We start from the raw sequence: 19,916 nt of genomic DNA on the forward strand, positions 1-19,916 counted from the left end.
TTGCTTTTTTGTTAGAAATTACATTTCCCCCAATTTCTCACTGAATATTGCACACATCTTTCAAGAATGTGTGTGGCGGGTAGCAATGAACGTGTACCATTTGGTTATAATCCAAATTAAGATTATGATGGAGGTCTACATTCCCCTGAGTGCCTTTTACTTTGTTGCGGGTGTCACCGCCCAAGTGAAGATACTTAATCAAACACTTGTAGACCTTTTATGCATATTGGGTGATACGTTCTCATTAGTAGAACAAATGTTTTCAAATAACTCATTTGTTGTTTAGTAAAACTCGCACTCAGGTTATCTGCTTACTCCAGGACTCAAGGTGAAAGGAGATCTGCCACATTCTGCTTCTTTTGCCTTCCTCACCATTTGCCAAAATGATGACAAAGTGCTTTTTTGATTGTAATCATTTCTATTCTCATCTGTGAAATGTACCTAAGTGATGAGATTTGTTTTTTAAACAGGGCTAGTTTTCGCATGAGACATTTTCATTTACTTCGTATATATCGGACTACATTGAGATCAGAGTGGCATAATTTGAGTATTCATACATTGTGTTACATTTTTGTTTGGTGCTGTGCCGAAAAATATTCCGAAAATAAAATGGGTGCCTTTGCTCAATAAAAGTTGGGAGACATTGCTTTCGAAGAAGAGCACTCATCATCTTGGACAAAGTTTGGAGTTGACCGAAGCAGGCAGGTGGCATAATAGCAAATTGGTGTCGTGTGTATGTCTTTCTTCTATGTTTGTTTTCAGCGAGAGAGACAGAGAGTGAGGGAAGGAGGGAGGGAGGGAGTGAAGTGGAGAGAGAGAGAGAGAGAGAGAGAGAGAGAGAGAGAGATGGAGAGAGAGAAAAATGGAGTGAGAGAGCGAGAGCAGTCTGATGAAGCTTTACAAGTTTGACACCTTCGGTGGGCTAAAAAGGAGACCAACAATATTGCTGTGATGGAGTCACGGAGGACCAGAAAATCAATACTGCTAGGATTTTACCTCTGGGTGACTTTGAGCTTTCAAGGTAGGTTGCTGAATGACTCCTACTTTTTTTAGTTTGCCCAAATAACCATACATTTAAGCTTTTTTATTTTATTTTTTTTGACCATCAATGACACGGGCACATATTCCCAGATGTGACTGTCGAATATTCCAGCATGTGGAGGAATTCTATCACATCACTACAGATGAACATATTGCTGCGTGCCTGGAGTGCAAGTGTAGGTCAGTGTGCTTGTGTCAGTCTTGCTCTTTAGACCAACAACATCTGGATCAGGAAAAAAATAAAGGAGGGCACACCAGCAATGATGCACAAAGCCCATTGGGACTGTTCATCCCCTCAGCGTAATCCGCAGTCAAAATTAAATACATGATTAGTAGAGCAGAAAAACCATCAGATGAAGTTAAAGCGCTTTAACACGTTTGAATCCATGGTTTACAATACTTGGGATATTTGACACCTTTGTACTACCATTCAACACACCGTTTTTTATCATTCATTTTGTTTAATTATTTTTTAAATCTTTCTTATTAAATGCATTAGGGTTAAGTGTTATATTACAACAGGTTCTATCGAGTAAATTGCATGACTTTTGAGTGGACGTTCATTATTTTTAATAAAATGATAACATTATACCACATCTAGTTATTTTTTATTTTCGATACTACTTGCCCAAGGGTGGACTGGAATCCTAGCTGACCTTGGGTGAGGGCTGAGATACACCCTGGAGAGGTCAGATAAAATGTAGTTTTTAGACATTAACAGGTAAAAAAATATATACGGTGGTATCTTATTCAGTGGTGTTCAAGTCACACTGTACACCCAAAATTATTTATGTACTTGGAATATAAACTCACTGGAAACTTCAATAGCTGCTCAGTTGCTGTAAACGTTCATATAAATTCTCTTGGTTGCAGTGGCATTAATCCTTTGCGTTGTCCAATACATTTTTGCCTTTATTGCCCTCTGGTGTGTGCAGTTTGGACATTTTTCAGTAACTTATAGTGCCGCTTAAGGGCTTTTCTTAAACAGTCCCTCTTAACGGGAAGTCAGTGTTGCTGCAAGGGACAAGCTGTTCGGGGCCTGCCTTTGTCTGGCACTGGAAAGCCACAATATGGTGCATACAGACAGGGGAAACCCAGTTTACATCTTTGGCATGACATCAAATTTTTTGCGAAGAAAAAAAATGTGTATGTAGTCTTAGCAAATGTTAGATGTTTGCTTGTTTTCAGCTTTTTGCACTGTTATTCTTGAAGTCTCAATAAATTCAATTTTGGTTCTGTGGCCATCAACACACTTTCCCTGTTTACCATCACTGGTGCCCTTTGCTTCCTGAGAGAATAGATAGTGTGAAATACATACACTATACGGTAACGGAGCACAAGTGTCACAATATTTGCAAGTGTTGCAAGATATGAGAATGTCACGCTACACATGGAAAAGAAAACAGCTGAAGTTTGAGGATCTGTTGTAATAATGTCATTCTTGCTATTCTGACGTAAGGAATGGATTTGACGCTGACCTTTGTTGGTTTTTTTTGTACTTTTATTTAATCATCTGTCCATCTGTCTCAGTGGGCATCATTTATCCATTGGCTCACGTTTTTGAAATGTTTTCCCCATATTTGAAACTGTCTCCACTGAGCAATTTCGAGCTGTACCATTTCTGTTGTAATTGTGAGACTAAAAGGGAACATATTATAGAACAATAATGTTTTAATTGCTTGTATACACCACTCTGGAGTGTCTGCCAATACATAATTTCTGAATATGTGTCTCTGAGCGCATTGTTCTGAATTTACTCCTATCGAGAGAAAACAGTGCAACTAATTTACATGATAACACCCCCGCCCCTCCCTTCACATACACCCATAAAAACAAACAGCAAATTTCTGCAGATGTGACTTAGCAGGTAGGCAGAGAATGGATGCCTCAATTTTCATCTACAGCTTTATTACAGTCAAAAACGTTGGGCCTAATTTACTCAAGGTTTGTGTGACAAAAACAGGCACAAACTATGTCGATTTTTTTAATCCAAGCAAGTGTAGACCAGACAAACTCAGAATTGTATTTACCAAGGTGGCAAAACAAGTTTGCAGTTCATTTTGTACATTTTAGAAAGTGTTTAGAAGGGATTGATTTAACACAGGCAATGCGATTTATCGACCAAAACAAAACAAACTCCTTTCAACTCTGCAAGTTCCTTCATCTGCAAATGTTGTTTTGCAGTTGGTAGTGGGTTCTCCCAATACAGTTTTTTGGGGTGCGCCTTTCTCAATTTTAAACAGGATAAGCAAGTACAGCCAATTGCCACACTTAAACAAATTATCAATAAACAAGGCTTCCATGATTTGACAAATTTGTCAGCGTAGTACAGATTTCTTTCTCTAATTAAAAAATATTTGTTTGACTTCCTACTGTGCCTTCTGAGTTCTTCAAAATGCCCCCCCGCCCGGAAAATAATAATCATAATATGTATGCTTTAAATGATCTACAATACAACAAGGTGGATATTAAATGGACAAAGTAGCTTGTACGTGCTACTTTTATCTAATCAAATGCACTATAACTGAAACATTCTGCTTGGGGACGCAGCAGACATCCCAACTCACTGAGAAGTTTTTATGAATTACCTGCAGGCCATCTGTTTGTGAGACAGGCTGCCCAAGGACATTCTTTATTGTTGCTGTGTTCCTCGGTTAAAAAGAGATGTGATTTGTTCTTTGCTGTTGACCATTCAACACACGTTTCCATCTATCATTATGCCGATAAAGGCCGCATCTGGAACAATCATTCAAAGAGTATTTCTCATTTCCATAGCCCGATCAAGTTCATGCTTTAAATAGGAATAAACTACTAGGGTGTTCTTGTTAATGAAGACTGGCCTAAGATTACTTAGATGAGAAAATAATTTGGAACTGTTTTGGGAGAAAACATCGTAGCTTGTGTGCCAAACTCCTAAGAGTGCTTTGCCAAATATTTGAGAATTTACAACACCATAAAACACACCATTTGCCCTCTTATCAATTCTTACTTTTTATTTGCTGATGATGAATTTACATTTTTCTAAATTACCATTGAGAAATGTAGCCCGGTCAGTCCAATGTGTGTCTTGTTTTTGCCCTGAGTCACCTCTGACAGGCAATTCAGAACAGGAGAAGTGGCATAGAAAATAGATTATTGTGCATTTGACTTATATCATTGCATTAACAATGTATCAAGTTACATTATAGACTTCAAGTTCTTTCCTGTTGTACACAGGCAGCCATGGTGGAATATATCAGAGGAAGTTGTACCGGGACTTGATGGTCAACTATAATCGACTGGAACGACCAGTCCAAAACGACTCTACACCCATCGTAGTGGAACTTGGTCTCACTTTGCTACAGATCATTGATGTGGTGAGTGTGTATTCCGTTTGACTAAGTGCGAGCAGAAGGTATCATTTGTTCTAGATACTTAAAAAGACATCAATATAAATTGGAACCTCTTACGTTAACCTCACTGTCCAATTGATTCCATTTAAATTTGTAGTCAGTCAATATAGTCACTTGCAGAGGTCAAGCGGGATGATTCAACTTTGATATTTTTACGCATCTTTAGAAGTGCATTATTCTGGAAAATCTTGTTTGAAGATCATATTGTACAGCTTGAAGAAAATGTGACTTTTGAGATTCCATTGTGTCAGTCTTGTTGTGTATTGACTGATTAGTCATATGCTCATTTTACTGGAATTAAAAACTGTGAATTCACACATTTCAAAGCCCAAACTAATGAGAATATTCATCTTTCCCTATTTTTGGCTTCTCATTTATTTACTGACCTTTTCGACATTGGTCACTGATATTTTAAATGTTTCCAACAAAAGAGTCCGCTAATTGCATTCTGGCTGAGACGAAAGGTAAAATCAATAGCGCTCTCTTGGTTAGACGTGTTAGTGTTGTGTGCAAGGCTGTTTATTTTTCAATTTTTTATAATAATTATTATTATTATTATAAAACACAGTTGTGTAGATGGATTGCATTTAGTTATTTTACTTAAAATCTTAATAAACTGGAGAGATTAGCTCACCACACAGAACTAAATCAAAACAAAAAAGACAAATGGTACATTTACATTATGTTACAAGCCTCCACAGCAATTATATTACAGCCCACCATGGACAAAACTGTAGTGATGTGAGACAGCGAGTGGGGACGGGATGGGCAAATGAGAACAGGCTGATTGTCATTGACTCTGGGTCAGATTTTTAGATTGTCAAAACATCTGCCACTGCGGTCATGGTGGGGAGGAGGAACCTAGTCAGCTGTCGTAAAATGGAACGGATGGGATAAAACGTGACAAAACTTTTACAGGGTCTGGAGATGGCCAGCACATGTATTGGCATCTCCTGGCGTGCGGTGCTTGATGGGCATAATACAGTGTGCTGCATTCTACTAGTTTGGAAGGGGGTTTATGTTCCCGCCATGGCAGACCCCTCCGACCAAAACACAGTGCACCGTAGGATTTGGGTTGTTTTTCCCAAACTCAAAGGTTTTAGAAACTGTGTAGGCCATAGCAAATCAAAAATGTTTCTTCATTTTTTACTTTTCCTGCTCCTTCACATCAAAGCTCCGTTCTGCCTTGCACATGGATGCGCTTTTGGAGAATTTTCCGTCACATCTTAATTAGTGTAATGGCTCAGCTCTCCTTACCTGATCTGTTCTCAATTTGGCAAATGTGAATGCCTGGGTTTTGGTTTCCCTCAAGCCTCACATGCATTTTTTTGTTATCAAAGAAAAACATCTTGACTTGCTATTGAAAGTGGGTGTTTTGTTGGAAGCCGTTGTTGTAATACTGTACAGGATTCCTCCATTTGTCCATTACTCATATGGATTCCATGAGAGCCTATAAAACACAATTTTAAGGTTCTATGCACTGGATAACGTGTCTCCACTCCTAACCCTAACCTACATGTTCCAAAGATTATATAATGGTATAAAAGCCCAAAACATAAGAAGAATACATCCAAGTACCAACCAGCAAAGCAGATGTTTAATCTGTTTTAAAACCTAATTCTAGGTGAGACGGTGTGGTATGAATACTCATTAAAACAATATTTTTACACATTTTTACGCATTCGAATTTCTAACATTAACACATTTTTAACAACTGGCGCCAACCCATATTGGCCATTCCTAAATATATAAGTGGCAATTTAATAATTGTGAGGTTGGCAGTGATGTATAATGAGCCACTGATTACTTAAAATGACTTAGATTTGCGTACAGTATCGTAAGGCCAAATCCTCTTTGTGTGCGTGGGGGGCGAGGGGTAGTTGCTAAATGTCCCTGAGTTGGCAACACCACAGACAGATGTTTTGTCACTTGTTTGATACTTGACTTGTATTAATGTCCATGTGTGCACATAAAATAAAATCACAACTTTCAGAATAAAAGCATGACATATTTTAGGTGACATTTTGACTTCATGCGGGTGGGCCAGATGTGAGAGTCATATTTTGCACAGGTCTGATCCAACAGCTCATGCTGTTAGTGTGATCCTCGAAGGTTGTGACCTTTAAGTGTGCTAGAATGTGTGTTTACGTGTGCTAGATTGTGTGTTTACGCTCGCAAACAGATTCTGCGTGCTGTTTGGAACAAGTGTAAAAGTAGTGAGAACCGCTGCATTTGGAAGACGGTCTTACGTGTTTGGTAGCTCTGCTGGTATTCACCATAAAATCTTCACAAAAAAAAAAATAAAGTTTGAAGGGATGGAGTTGGAAGTGTTAGTGTAAGACGTTACTGAGTTAGCAAACAAACATGGGCTAATAAAATTACATTGCACGTGCTAAAAATAATCAGTTTGCATCTGCTCCTTTCACGACCCAAAAATGAACTGCACGGCAATTATGCTTGTTTGGCAGACGTATTTCTGTGTGCGGCCACCTTTTTCCAAAAGAAATCAAGTTTGCTCCTATTTTTGCATGAAAAAAACACTACTAAGTCAGGCCCGGAGCGTCAACGTTATAATCTACTTTTTCTTTGTATGAAGTCGGAAATAACAAGATGAATTAATGCTTTCTGAAAAGTTGTGAATAATATATTTTGAGCATGCGTGTGTGTGTTTTGTTCAATGTTAGTGCGTGTTTGTGTATGTGTGTGTGTGTGTGTGTGTGTGTGCCATGGCCTATGATTCATCCATCTGGTTCTGGGTAGGTCTGAAGCCAGCCGCTGGCTTTATCACGAGTTATGGACAGACTTGGCAGGATGATCATGCAAGTGCATACCCTGACTCAAGTAGCTCACAGTGAAATCTGTGTTCTTTTAATTGGCCCTCAAATCTTCTGCTAATATGTTTATTGGACCACTATACTAAAATATGAAATCCATTTCTGGAATCTCAATGACATCTTAACTAATACATGACATTTGACTATCGTGTCATTACAATTGTTCACTTATGCTTTCGTCAGTTAAAATACTGCTAGAATAAGACATATACTCTACGTAGTATTTAAATCATGGCTAAAAAAGAAGCCGTCATCGTCATTCAGTCAGCACAGGGTCATACACTGCAGGTTGTCTGTCTTAATTTCATGTCTTTTTAGTCAGTTATGAAAGGTTTTTTTTTTTTTTATCTCGGTATGCAGAACATTTTTCTTTATCTCGAGCAAACATTGACTTATCTGACACGCCATCTTTCTCTTACAGGATGAGAAGAACCAAGTTTTGATCACAAACGCGTGGCTTCAGCTGGTATGTCTCCACTTTGAGTATGTTTATGTGATCATTGCACATTTACTGTCATTTTGTATTTATTGAGAAGATTTTGCTATTTAAGTTAGCTTTTTCTGAAAAGCATTCATGTCAGAAATTGTTTCAAGGCAAAATGACATCTGATTTAAAGCAGTAAACTTCAACCATTTGTTTTGAAACATTGATTGCTAAAATGTAGGCAATATTAATCAATTTCAATCACTCACCTGGGTCTCCTGCAACAACTGACAAATTCAAACAAAAATCTGAGGCATAACATTAAATTGAGTCTCTTACAAATAAAATCTCAGGGCTATTCTAGTCAACTGTTCTATTAATGTAAATTTAGCATTTAATGCCAAAGCTGTATCAAAGGAGAATGTTGTTGAATTTCAAATGATACATTTATTGTTATTAAACGTGCTTGTGTGTTGCATTGCGATATTTCATAAATAAATTGCAATATTTCATAAACAAACAAACAAACAAACAAATAAATAAATAAATAAATAAATAAATAAATAAATAAATAAATAAATAAATAAATAAATAAATATGGGACTAACTGTAGAAAGAATCTAATTAGTCATCTTTTTATGACAGGACTTTATACAGTATTTTTTTTTAAGGATTTTATTATCTCCTTTTATTGTTTAGGACAGGATTGTGGTTTTTTTTTTGTCATTTTTGCTGCGCTTATTTAAACAGGACCAGACCAGATGTAGGGAAACAAATATAAGAGTACCTTGTAATGTTAGTTCAAAATAATACGAGTCCAGTTTTAGCAAAAGTCACTGTTATCAACTAAACGGTATCTTTTATTATAGCATTCACAATGGTTAACGTAACCATTTTGAAACCTGACAAACAAGCAACCATTCACATGCAAATTCACACCAAGGGGCAATTGATCATTTTCAATAAACCTATGTATAGTATGTTTTTGGAAAGTGGTAGGAAACTGGAACACCTAGTGAAAACCTTTTCAAGCATTGAGAGAACGCGCTCATCCAAAGAATGCGCTGCACACTCCAATTTCAGTAGCATGCACATATTTAACAGAAGGCTTTGTGAGGGACATCATAGTAGTTAGTTAATTGTTAATGTGACATCAGACTCGTCAGGAAGGTACAACATCCTTTTTGTCTCCACCCTCCATTAGACTTGGACATTAAGAATGTCACATTCTACATCCAATTTGTCTGAGTCAGCTGCTGACTGAGTTGCATGTTATGAATGATTCAACCATTCGGGAAGCCACCTCCTTAACAGGGCATCCACGCAGGAGTAATGTCTAGAAGTGGCTTTGAAGATACAGCCGATCCACAGGAGACTTGAGAACATAGACAAAATGACAGCAGACAGATAACATCTGCACCTTTTAGGATTTTAGGATTATGGGTTCATCGGAAATGAACATTCCACATGTAAATAATTGGGATTTAATATAGATTATAACAGTGGAAGTATTATCATCTTCTTGGAATTGTGCTTCTTTAAGACCCTCCATAAAGATCACACATACCCAGGTCGGATAATGATTTCTAATGTGCCCCAATCCTAGATACATGGGAACCTCTGTTATAGAATGAACAATATTTTGGATGAAAAGTTACCTTGCTTCATGCATTATTTTTGGTTCACAGTCTCTGAATGTCCGCGAACGATTTAGTTGTGTTTTGCCCCTCACCACTTAAACATTATTGGCTCCGTGCATCACACATTGCAGGTATCTTTGTTTTTGTTTTTTTTTTACATCTAAATTAGCCCTCACTATTCCCGAAAAAAAAAAAAAAAAGTGGAACGATAGCAGCACGAAATACAATTTGGCATGTTTCCCGGCCAAGAGAAAACCCACGCAGGCACGGGGAGAACATGCAAACTCCACAGAGGGAGGGCGGGAGGTGGAATCGAACCCGTACCCTTCGAACTGTGAGGTGGAGGTGCTAACCAATGCACCAACGTGCCACCCGCATATCAACGTTTAAGTCCAAAAACAAAACATTATACACGATTGCCATGACAGTCTTATCCATAGCTGTTCCTGACTACATTTCGCTTACTTGGAAATTCCTTTGTCTGTTTGTCTTTGTTTTTTTTTTCTAGCAGTGGACAGACGTTTACCTTACATGGGATACAGAGAGTTACCCTGGTGTTCAAAACCTGCGATTCCCTTCTGATTTGATATGGACTCCAGACATTCTCCTCTACAACAGGTTGGGGTTTTAAATTACTACATTTCAAACACTTTTGATGCATTTTTGTAGGCTACAGCACCTCTGCAAACTACAATGTCAATAACAAGCATATTTGATATTGAAACACAAACGTGATATGCAAATATTTAAAGGTGGTCTGGGACGCCTCCCGGTCTGAATGCGAACAAATCATTCTTGTTATTGCCACTGACTCCTTCATTGTTTGCCATCATTTGTCAAGGGAGAGTGTTTAATTTAGATGCATCACTCGTATTCAGCCCACTTAGACTGTCTACCTGTCAGATACAAGCATTCAAAGCATCTCTATTATGAAAGGGACAGGACAACATGCTAAATGGAAGAATGGATACAGATGGATGAGATTCCTACCTTCAGCATAATTCCTGACATGTATATGCTTGATATGGATATAATGAACAGATTTGAGCTTTCTCAAAAGGGTGATACCAATCATTAAACCAAGTTATAGCCATAACTGCATTCAAGTCAAGTCCCAATGATCATCGTCACACACACATCTGGGTGTGGTGAAATTTGTCCTCTGCATTTGACCCATCCCCATGTGATTTTGATCCATCCCCTGGGGGAGAGGGGAGCAGTGAGCAGCAGCGGTGCCGCGCTCGGGAATCATTTGGTGATCTAACCCCCCAATTCCAACCCTTAACGCTGAGTGCCAAGCAGGGAGGCAATGGGTCCCATTTTTATAGTCTTTGGTATGACCCGGCCGGGGTTCGAACCCACAACCTTCCAGTCTCAGGGCGGACACTCTACTACTAGGCCACTGAGCTGGATGAGCAAACAAGAAAACACATAAAAAAAGATAATCCATACTAATTACTGCAGTGGAAGGTTAGTGTGTGTGTGTGTGTGTGTGTGTGTTTACAGAGATATTCATGAATAAAGGTAACTTCCAAAAGTAGAACTTGAAAACGTCATCAAAAAAAATTAGGGCCAGAAGGTGCAAGTACATTTGAAATTCATCAACATCAATGTTGAATATTTTTAGTAACGGGAGCAAATTTTGCACGGATGCTAGTAATTGTCCCCCAACTTTTTTGCAGTGCCGATGACAGGTTTGATGCAACTTTCCATACAAATGTACTGGTCAATGCTTCAGGTTCCTGTCAGTATATCCCACCAGGTGAGATAATTCCACTGATGACCTTTTCATGCAAATGCATGCATGTCATTGTGCTTTCTTGTTCTTGTTATATGGTAACATACTCACTTTTTTGAGTTTTTCTTTTCGAACTGACATTTAATGGTAAAAAAAAAAAAAAAACTGTCCAGGCATCCTGAAGAGTACCTGCTACATCGATGTTCGCTGGTTCCCATTTGATGTACAGAAGTGTGACCTAAAATTTGGCTCCTGGACACATAACGGTTGGTTGGTTGACCTCCAGATGATGGATGTGGACATCTCCACCTACATACCCAATGGCGAGTGGGATCTTGTTGGTAAGACAATAAAAATATGCCCTGCTTGTGCTTCTTTTTTGATGGCAGCTACGTCATGACAGCTGGCGCATTTTTCTGACTTCCACCACCTAAAGGTGATTTTGAAATTTGTTTTGAGGCAAACGTATTAGACAGATTTAGTCAGGTAAAGAGGATGCTGACAAAAGGGCTTCCATTATAATGATCAGCATCGTCTACTTAACGGTATTTGAAATTGTGAGGCAAATTGCATCATGGATTATTACTTGATTGCATCGAGCATAAAACGTGAAGATTGTGAAGTTAAAAGGTAGCACAGCCTGCCACAGGAGTTGTTGAGACACGTGTCCCAGGCTGCATTTAAGACTACATAACAAAAAAAAAAAAAGGCTACCGCCTCCCCACTGCAAGGACTAAGAAGGACTAAGTAGACTAAGAAGCGGTCAGGCAGAATTCTCTTGGGTTCTTCCCACTCTGCACAACACTTTTTCTGACTTTTTACACTGCAAAACTGCATACTGACATGATCTGACATTTCAACAGCAATGTTCTCCCTTCTACTGTTTTAAATAATTGACTCATAAGTTCACCTTGACACTTGCCAAACTTCTTTTGTATGTGTTTTGTAGCATTGCCACTAGACATAATTCAGCACATTATAATTATATTCATCATTCCCGCATTGTCACTTTGAATAAATCTGCACACTTCTGATGGTGATCAGACTCAGAGTATAATGCTGCTGTCAAAGGAATGAAATGAACAAATGCCCTCTGTTTTATTGCTAGACACTTGCTTCTGTCTGCTTTAGCAAACAATAAAATGTGACTTAAAAATACTTTAAAAATACATCCATCCATTCAGGGGAAAAAAAAATCAAATGTCCAGAGTTTTTGTATTGCACAATGTGTTCTCTGTTTGAGCATGTGTGTGTGTTTGTGCAACTAAGAAATCATTATTCCAAATAGAAAGTCACAAAAACCTTCATTTGTCATTGACTTGTAGGTGTGCCAGGCAAGCGGAATGAGCTCTACTACGACTGCTGCAAAGAACCATACCCTGATGTGACATTCACTGTCACCATGCGCCGTAGAACACTTTACTATGGCCTCAACTTGCTTATCCCATGTGTGCTCATCTCTGGTCTGGCCCTGCTGGTTTTCCTGCTGCCTGCAGACTCCGGAGAGAAGATTTCACTGGGTACGACTAAAAATACACACAAAAACTCATTCAGTCAACATAGCAATAATGTTCAAATTCAACAGGAAACACAAAACTTGACTGATGCATCATGAATCATGCTTCGTTATCATTGTGGTCCTGTTGTTAACGCAGGTTTTCTATAGTACAATATTGTTCTCAAATATTTTACACCAAGTAACATTTAAACAAATACTTGACCTTCCAAGTTTCACAATGGTGACTGTTTAAATATACTTCAGTAAGCTCAAAAATAAGACAGTACATTACATAGTACATAACTAGAAGCAGTGGAGCCAAAAAAATACTTACAAAATAAAGAAAATAGACTGTTAGGAATCAATGAATTCATAGGACAGAATTTGGGTCAATAATGTAGGTCAGCGCTCCTGATTATTGTTACATGTTTAGACCTGGAAAGCCTTGTTGACCCTGATTGCACTCCTCTTGCACACCTCTGATAGATTGTTTTTGAAACGTCGCTCAGTAAGTGAAACACATTGAGAGTAAAGAAGAAATCCCTTGTGGGAAATTATTATAAAATAAATCTGCAATTCTTGTCACTCTTTGGAAAAACTCTCAACTTTCTGGATCCGAGTGAGAGACGTAATTTCTCTCTTTTTTTCCCCAGGAATCACTGTGCTGCTGTCTCTAACTGTGTTCATGTTATTGGTGGCAGAGATAATGCCTGCTACATCAGACTCTGTTCCCCTGATTGGTAAGTCGTGCTTCTATTTGACAAATATCTTTAGCAAAAAAATATGCTGCAGTAAAACAAAAACAAGATTGACCAAACACATTTATATTTGATTTAAAAAATCTGAAAAGCATAGCGCATGTACGTTACAGATTTTCCCTTGTATTCTATTTTATCGGACCGTCATGCAAAGCACTTGTTATCAGTGATCATAGATATACTAGCAAGTAATTTTAACCAATTTTGCCCTCTACAATTTCCACCGTCATAACATACTAAATATTTGTTCAGCAAGCACTTGTTTCTTATATATGTCCTTTCCACAACATGAAATAGATGCTAAAAATTGAATTTCCCTTCGAAATAGTTTGGATCAGGGCGTATTTACAACACCATTGTTGCTAAAATGTCTCAGAACCTTTGCTGTAGATGTTACTGTCAAACCATTTCTAACAACTGAAAGCAACATCTGTGGTGATTTAAATTGTTTATGAAGCCACAACAAAAAGATGTCACGTGAATTTGCTTTTACACAATGGTGTCACTAAAGCATCTACCCCAATGGCAAACTTGTACTGACATTTGTGCCAATGTAAACTAGAAGCCTAATTTAAAAAGTGTACACTCTACTTTATTGAGGAACACATTCGCAAAGGAAAGGCAGGAAGTTACCTGTACTCTTTGCGACCCAAAACATAATGTTTCCATCCACAGCTATGCTTGACTGTGGCTATGGTGTTCTTTGTGTCATATAAATATTTTGGCTGTAAACATTTTTTTTTTTTTTTTTTACAGATGGTCACATCTGTTTAATGCTATATACACTTAACAACTGTTGGGGATTTTTTTTAAACCTCCAGATAGTTCTAACTTCACTGAGGAGCTACATTGGACATTTAAGAATAATTAAAAGCTTTCACCTATATGTAAAGCAATGTGTCATGAGATGAGAGAAAACAACAGATGTTCTGCATTGTTTTGTAGCTCAGTGGGAATAAAAAATCCATTAGCACTCCCCCTTGGTGTAAGAGCCGACATCTTAATGCACCGCAAGTAGAGCTGAACTGATAGCTTTAAAACAATAAAAAATTGCACCACAGCCTTCACTTTGATAGACTTTTATAAATCTGCATTTTTATTTTGCCACAAAAATGTATTCTTTTGGTTGGAAATTTTTCTCAATGACACCAAGTGACTGTAAACAATGGAAATGTATAGGTATATTGAATTTGTTTCGTAATGTCCAAATGGTGAAGTGCATTTGATTTCTCATTTCTGACAGATTTAAACTCTTTTAATATGAACTTTATATTTTCTCACCTATGTTTTTCCGTTCCATTTCAACTTTTTCAGCTCAGTACTTTGCCAGCACAATGATGATTGTAGGCTTATCTGTGGTGGTGACTGTTCTAGTTCTCCAGTTCCACCACCATGACCCCCAAGGAGGGCAGATGCCAAAATGGGTAGGTGAAGATTGTTGACTGGTTTGCTACATGGTGCTACAGGGCATGTAAACTGATAGAAACCTCGGTCCTAGTGTGTACCTCTGTTTTATGTTGCTATTTTTTCTCATCTTCTCATTCAGGTCCGACTTATCCTCCTCAACTGGTGCGCTTGGTTTCTGCGCATGAAGAAACCTGGAGAGGAAAGAAAAAGTCAATCAGTTTGCCCTGCCTATGTGTATCCACACCCTCCTCCTCACCACACCAGCACCAACAGCATTCAGATGAGCACCATACCTTGCCAGAGCTCCACCCAGTCACCTAACACCAATGGCAACATTAACCTGCACCTCGGATATCATTCCATGGGAACAGACAACCCTTCTTTCCCACCAAGCACTGATCCGACTGTGCTAATGTGCGGCAGCAGTGGAGGCAGCGACAGACATCTCACTGGTTCTGCCATCTACCCAGAGCAAACACGGACTTTGCTGCTGGAACAGCTCCCGGAAATGTCTCGGATCCTGGAGGAAGTGCAGTATATCGCCAGGCGCTTCCGAGAGCAAGATGAGGGCCAGGCCATTTGCAGCGAGTGGAAGTTTGCAGCGGCGGTGGTGGATCGCTTATGCCTGGTGGCCTTTTCGCTCTTCTCTATCATCTGCACTTTTACCATCCTCATGTCAGCTCCCAATTTCATTGAGGCGGTGTCCAAAGACTTCACATGAAGCCGATTGTTACTCTATGAACAGGAAAGAGAGGAAAAATGCTGCCATTGCTTAAATATTCAGAAACTGCTCAACATGCTTCCAACATCTGGAAACCTATAGACCTACAAGCGTCTCTGACATAAAGTATTTCTGTTCAGACATACCTGTTTTCGTTTATTTGCTGTAATGTGGAAACTTAAAAGAGCACAATCTTACTTTATCTCAATTTATTTAGGTCCACCAATACAGAGTTTTCCAGTCATCATGCACTTCTTACCTTTTTACTTTTAAACATTGAATATTTATTGTAACTTCTTGTTTTATAATATTCTATTAGGGTTTGATATTATAGTAAAATCATTCACAAATACACTCTCATCACATTAACATAAAATCGTGCAAATTTTGAGGGGTTTGACACTTCAGCATTTTTAAAGTTTATATTATTATCTTTTTGTATTTTTGTGAGTTATCATCATTATAATTGTCATTAGACAACTGGAAAATACATTTCAGTTTGTTTCATTGCACCAGAGTCCTAATTTAATTTTTGGAGTCAGTCCATATCCATTGATATTTATTTTAATTTTAATTAATAATTTGTATATTGATCCATGGCAATTTTAATATAAGTAATATATGTATTACTGTGAAAAGAGTTTCCTTTTTTGGCCGTCTGGGTTCTCCCTTAGAAATTGGGTGAGAAGCTTGGTCAGAGGGCTCAGGAGGGGCTCAGAGAAGGGCTGCTGCTCCTCAGCATCGAGAGGAGACAAATGAGGCTTACGGGGATCTCATCAGATTGGTGAGGTCTTCCCGGCTTGTACCACCGGGAGGAAGCCACGGGGAAGACCCAGAACATACTGGAGAGCTTATGTCTCCCGGTTGGCCGGGGAGCACCTCTGGAGTAGTGCTGGATGAGAGGGAGGTCGAGGCTTCCCTGTTAAAGCTGTTGCCCCTGCGACCTTACCGCAAATAAATGGAAAAAGATAGATGGATGGTAGAAATAAAGATGTGTGTGTGTGTGTGCCTATGTAAGTGTGTACGCCTATATGACAAAGATTGTGTTTGTCAGCTCTCTGCCATTGCACTGAGGTGGAAGCACACATCCAATGTGTTTGCACAGCATGCCCTAAGCGACACAAATAGGAAGCTGCTGCACATGGAGGTTGTGGCAGAAGCATTTCCTAATTTGATGATCAGCACTCCGTACAGCACTTCTGCTTGTTAGCAAGAAAAACTTGCTTGTCTAATTAGTAAGCTTGCTTTACCCATGTATTGTATGCTTTATAAAATCCAACATCTATTTTTTTCTCATTTCCTGAGGCAAAACATATTACCCTAAATCTTGCATACATAAATCAAGCATATACATATATATATATATATCCAGCAGCTTTCCACAAATAGTGACTGGATAGCTTGAGTAAAGTAATTCAATGTGTGGGGAAAGGATCAAGATGTACGGCTCACAAGCATTTACTTGAAAAGTACGTCTTCAACTGAAAACTGTTTTTGGATCATTCATATCTTTACCTGGTACCAAAATGATCAATGAAAGAGAGACAATGATTGAAATCTATGACTGAAACCACTATATTGTGGTATTTCTTACATTTATTTAAAGCTAAAAAATGTGTCCCTAAATTAGGAAAAAAAACCTCAGTCATTCAATTGGCACAACAGAGCAGATGCTTTGGATATCCAATAGTCGCTTGATTTGTTTGATGGAAGCATTACAGTCACAACAAAATTTGTTGAGTGTCCTAGAAAAAGAGAAAAGTAAAGAATGGAAATAAATCAATTTTGACGTGTACTTCAGGTGAGGAACTAGTATGAAGTATGCACCTGTGGTGGAAAGAGTTCCTGCCCTAGCTGAGGTCTTGTACAGTGGCGCATGGTAGAGCTCAGGCTCGGGCTCGTAGTTCTGTTGTGGCTCAAAGTGCACCACTGGAAGAATGCCATTCATCACTCGAGGTAACGAATCCTCAATCACCATGTTGTCATCATCCCAGCGACTCGCATCCATGAACATGCCATGTACAAGCACACCGTTCTCAGGCGTTGGCAACTGCATCCGCAAATAAGAAACGTTGGTAATTGTGTTGTATTTGGTACTCATCCAATAATGCATTCATAAAATTGAGTAGTGGCAAAACCAGGAGCCTCCAAATAACTGCTCACTTTTTTTAGTCAAATCTCTATACAAGGAAGCATTTGCATTGGTATTTAATTTTGCTCTGCTCACAGATTTTCCACATATTGCAGATATGTCCAGAATGTATCACCCACCATGAACTGGGATTTACGTAAATGTATGTGCTTACTTAACAAGGTGATTCTGGAACGCATCTCCCGCGAAAAACGAGGGATCACTGTATACTTGAGTGAAAGTAGGAAACTATTGAAGCTCTGAGTGGTGAGTAATCTTTTTTTTTCAAAGCAGCAAGGCCAGTAAATAAAATATATTGAAATACCCTACCCATAAAATGAAATAAAATACACTAACAACTTAATAAAATATGAATGTAAAGTCAAAAATTGCAGAACAATATCATTTATCGTAACTAAAATTCTAACAACTCACTTTTTCATACTTTTACTTCCAATACTTAAGTAAATGTCATATAATTGAATACTTTTAATCAACAACATATGTTATTGAATATGCTAATAAATTGTAATGTAGTGTAAAAAATGACCCACTTTAACTAAAGTTATTTTCTCTGAAATACTTTTAATCAAGTATTTCATTTGGATATTTTATAGAAGCATGATTTTTACATTCTCCAAAAACAAATACAGTAAGCTTTGGACTATAAACTGCATCCGAATATAAAAGGCACCAGCTAAAATTAGCGGAAAATATAGTTTTGTCCATATATAAGGCACACTTTACTATAAACCGCAGAGAATATGCACAAATTATACAATCTCATAAAAATCATAAGAAAGCCGCACGACTATAAGGCGCAGGTTCCAAAGCTTGTGCAAAAGTAGTGTTTTATAATCTGGAAAATATGGTAATTTAAAATGTACCTCCAAATCCATGGGGAGTTCAGAGTTGCTGTTCAGATTGCGTAGAGCCTCGGCCACAGCGGTCTGGTCCCTGTACACGGGTACCACGTTGAAGCGGAAGTTCAGCTCATCGATGGGCAAATTGTACTGTCGGGCGTGATTCTGCAAGACTGCTACATGTCAACAGTTAGGAGAGAATATTCGTGTTAGCTTGAAAAGGGTCTTTCCATTAAACACTCTTTTGTTGGCCTTAGAATACTCTTCAGTCTTTATGAATACTTTTTAAACGGTATTTATTTTTACAAACGCAACACTTATAGCATCAATAACCATACCACAACGAATATATTCTGCCAGTTTTGAGATTTGCCTTACTATCATGGACATGGTATATTAAAGCATGTAAAGGAAATGTTTTTAGTGTAGCAGTGGCATACCAGTTAGAAAGCCCTGAGGGAAGAAGAATCCAGATATCCAAAAAGATTTGGGGTGGCCCCGTGTGATCCAAGTCTAAGAGGAGTTAAAAATAGATAAATTAACTTGTTTTCGAAAGACTCATGTAATGTTCTCAATATGAACCAGTACATGCATTTCAGCCATCTACCTGCATATGAAAGAAACCGAGAGTGGTTTAATTGGCACAGAATATGCGTAAAATGTATAGTCTCGAGTTATTTTACGAAATTATCTTCTTCCTTGGATCTTCCATTTAAATTTTTGTGTAAAAAGAAAGCGACCTTTTCAAATGTGAGACTGTCCCCAGCCTACCGCCCTAAAACAGGTGGGATAGGCTCCAGGATGCCCGCGACCCTTGTGAGAATAAGCGGTTTGGAAAATTGATAATTTTTCTGTCCCAAACAAGAGACAGGAACACATTAGTGCCGAAGTATCTGATCTGGGAAGTGGAGGTTTGCGGATTCAAGATTGCTTGGGGACAAAGATGGCAAGTGTTTGGCTGCTGTGATTACAGCACTGTTCAATCCAATTCAATTTTGTTAAAATGACCACTGCCACATAATGCAGTGTTCATAGGTGTTGAGAATGTGTGTGTATAATGCTTGTAACAAAACACAAGCGTTAGAATATACTCTCTGGGAATCAAGAAAAAAAAACCTCAACAAAGTAGATCCTGAGGTACAGGTCTTTGACCCAGGAAGCCAAGCCTTTTAGAGATGGGTAGGATGCATTGGACCAGTGGGCAGGAACATTGTTGTTAACAAAGCTCGTGTAGATCCGGTCCATCTCCTCGGACATCACCACTAGACCTCCAATGGCCTTCTGCAAAGTTACGAGAGACACCTGGAAACACAAAAAATGTCAAAAAAAGTATTTGATCGGATTTACATTACATGTATCGGTAATTCATTTCCTTAATTCCTAAAACTTTTCAAAATTCCTTCATAAATTAAAGAATATCTCTCCAATTTATGAACTGCTGCTCCATAAGCTAAAATAGAGATGCAAAT

The 19,916-nt window shown here is 38.4% G+C and overlaps 2 protein-coding genes across 3 annotated transcripts in view; one reads left to right on the plus strand and one right to left on the minus strand.

Moving 5' to 3' along the window:
* The first annotated feature begins 834 nt into the window (after positions 1–834).
* LOC125968440 (neuronal acetylcholine receptor subunit alpha-7-like) lies at positions 835–15,700 on the plus strand. 2 transcript variants are annotated; one of them, XM_049719483.2, is made up of 10 exons: positions 835–1,021; positions 4,258–4,397; positions 7,689–7,733; positions 9,840–9,949; positions 11,014–11,093; positions 11,243–11,410; positions 12,395–12,589; positions 13,221–13,307; positions 14,640–14,749; positions 14,872–15,700. In XM_049719483.2, exons 1-10 carry the CDS (start codon positions 952–954, stop codon positions 15,451–15,453), a joined length of 1,587 nt encoding a protein of 528 aa, XP_049575440.1. In that variant the 5' UTR covers positions 835–951; the 3' UTR covers positions 15,454–15,700. The 2 variants fall into 2 exon arrangements, with proteins under 2 accessions (XP_049575440.1, XP_049575441.1); XM_049719484.2 differs by having other exon boundaries at positions 9,843–9,949.
* Positions 15,701–17,012: 1,312 nt separating this feature from the next.
* The window catches only part of dnah6 (dynein, axonemal, heavy chain 6), a 38,884-nt gene continuing 35,980 nt past the window's right edge, over positions 17,013–19,916 (minus strand). Inside the window, exons 76-80 of the mRNA XM_049719488.2 lie at positions 19,564–19,749; positions 18,888–18,960; positions 18,472–18,623; positions 17,281–17,503; positions 17,013–17,198 (exon numbers count right to left, since the gene is read on the minus strand). Of these exons, the coding sequence (XP_049575445.1) occupies positions 17,095–17,198; positions 17,281–17,503; positions 18,472–18,623; positions 18,888–18,960; positions 19,564–19,749 (738 nt within the window). The 3' untranslated portion in view covers positions 17,013–17,094. The remainder of the gene's footprint in view (positions 17,199–17,280; positions 17,504–18,471; positions 18,624–18,887; positions 18,961–19,563; positions 19,750–19,916) is intronic.

Source organism: Syngnathus scovelli, chromosome 5 (assembly GCF_024217435.2).
Source record: "Syngnathus scovelli strain Florida chromosome 5, RoL_Ssco_1.2, whole genome shotgun sequence".
In the NCBI taxonomy this organism is placed as follows: Eukaryota; Metazoa; Chordata; class Actinopteri; order Syngnathiformes; family Syngnathidae; genus Syngnathus; species Syngnathus scovelli.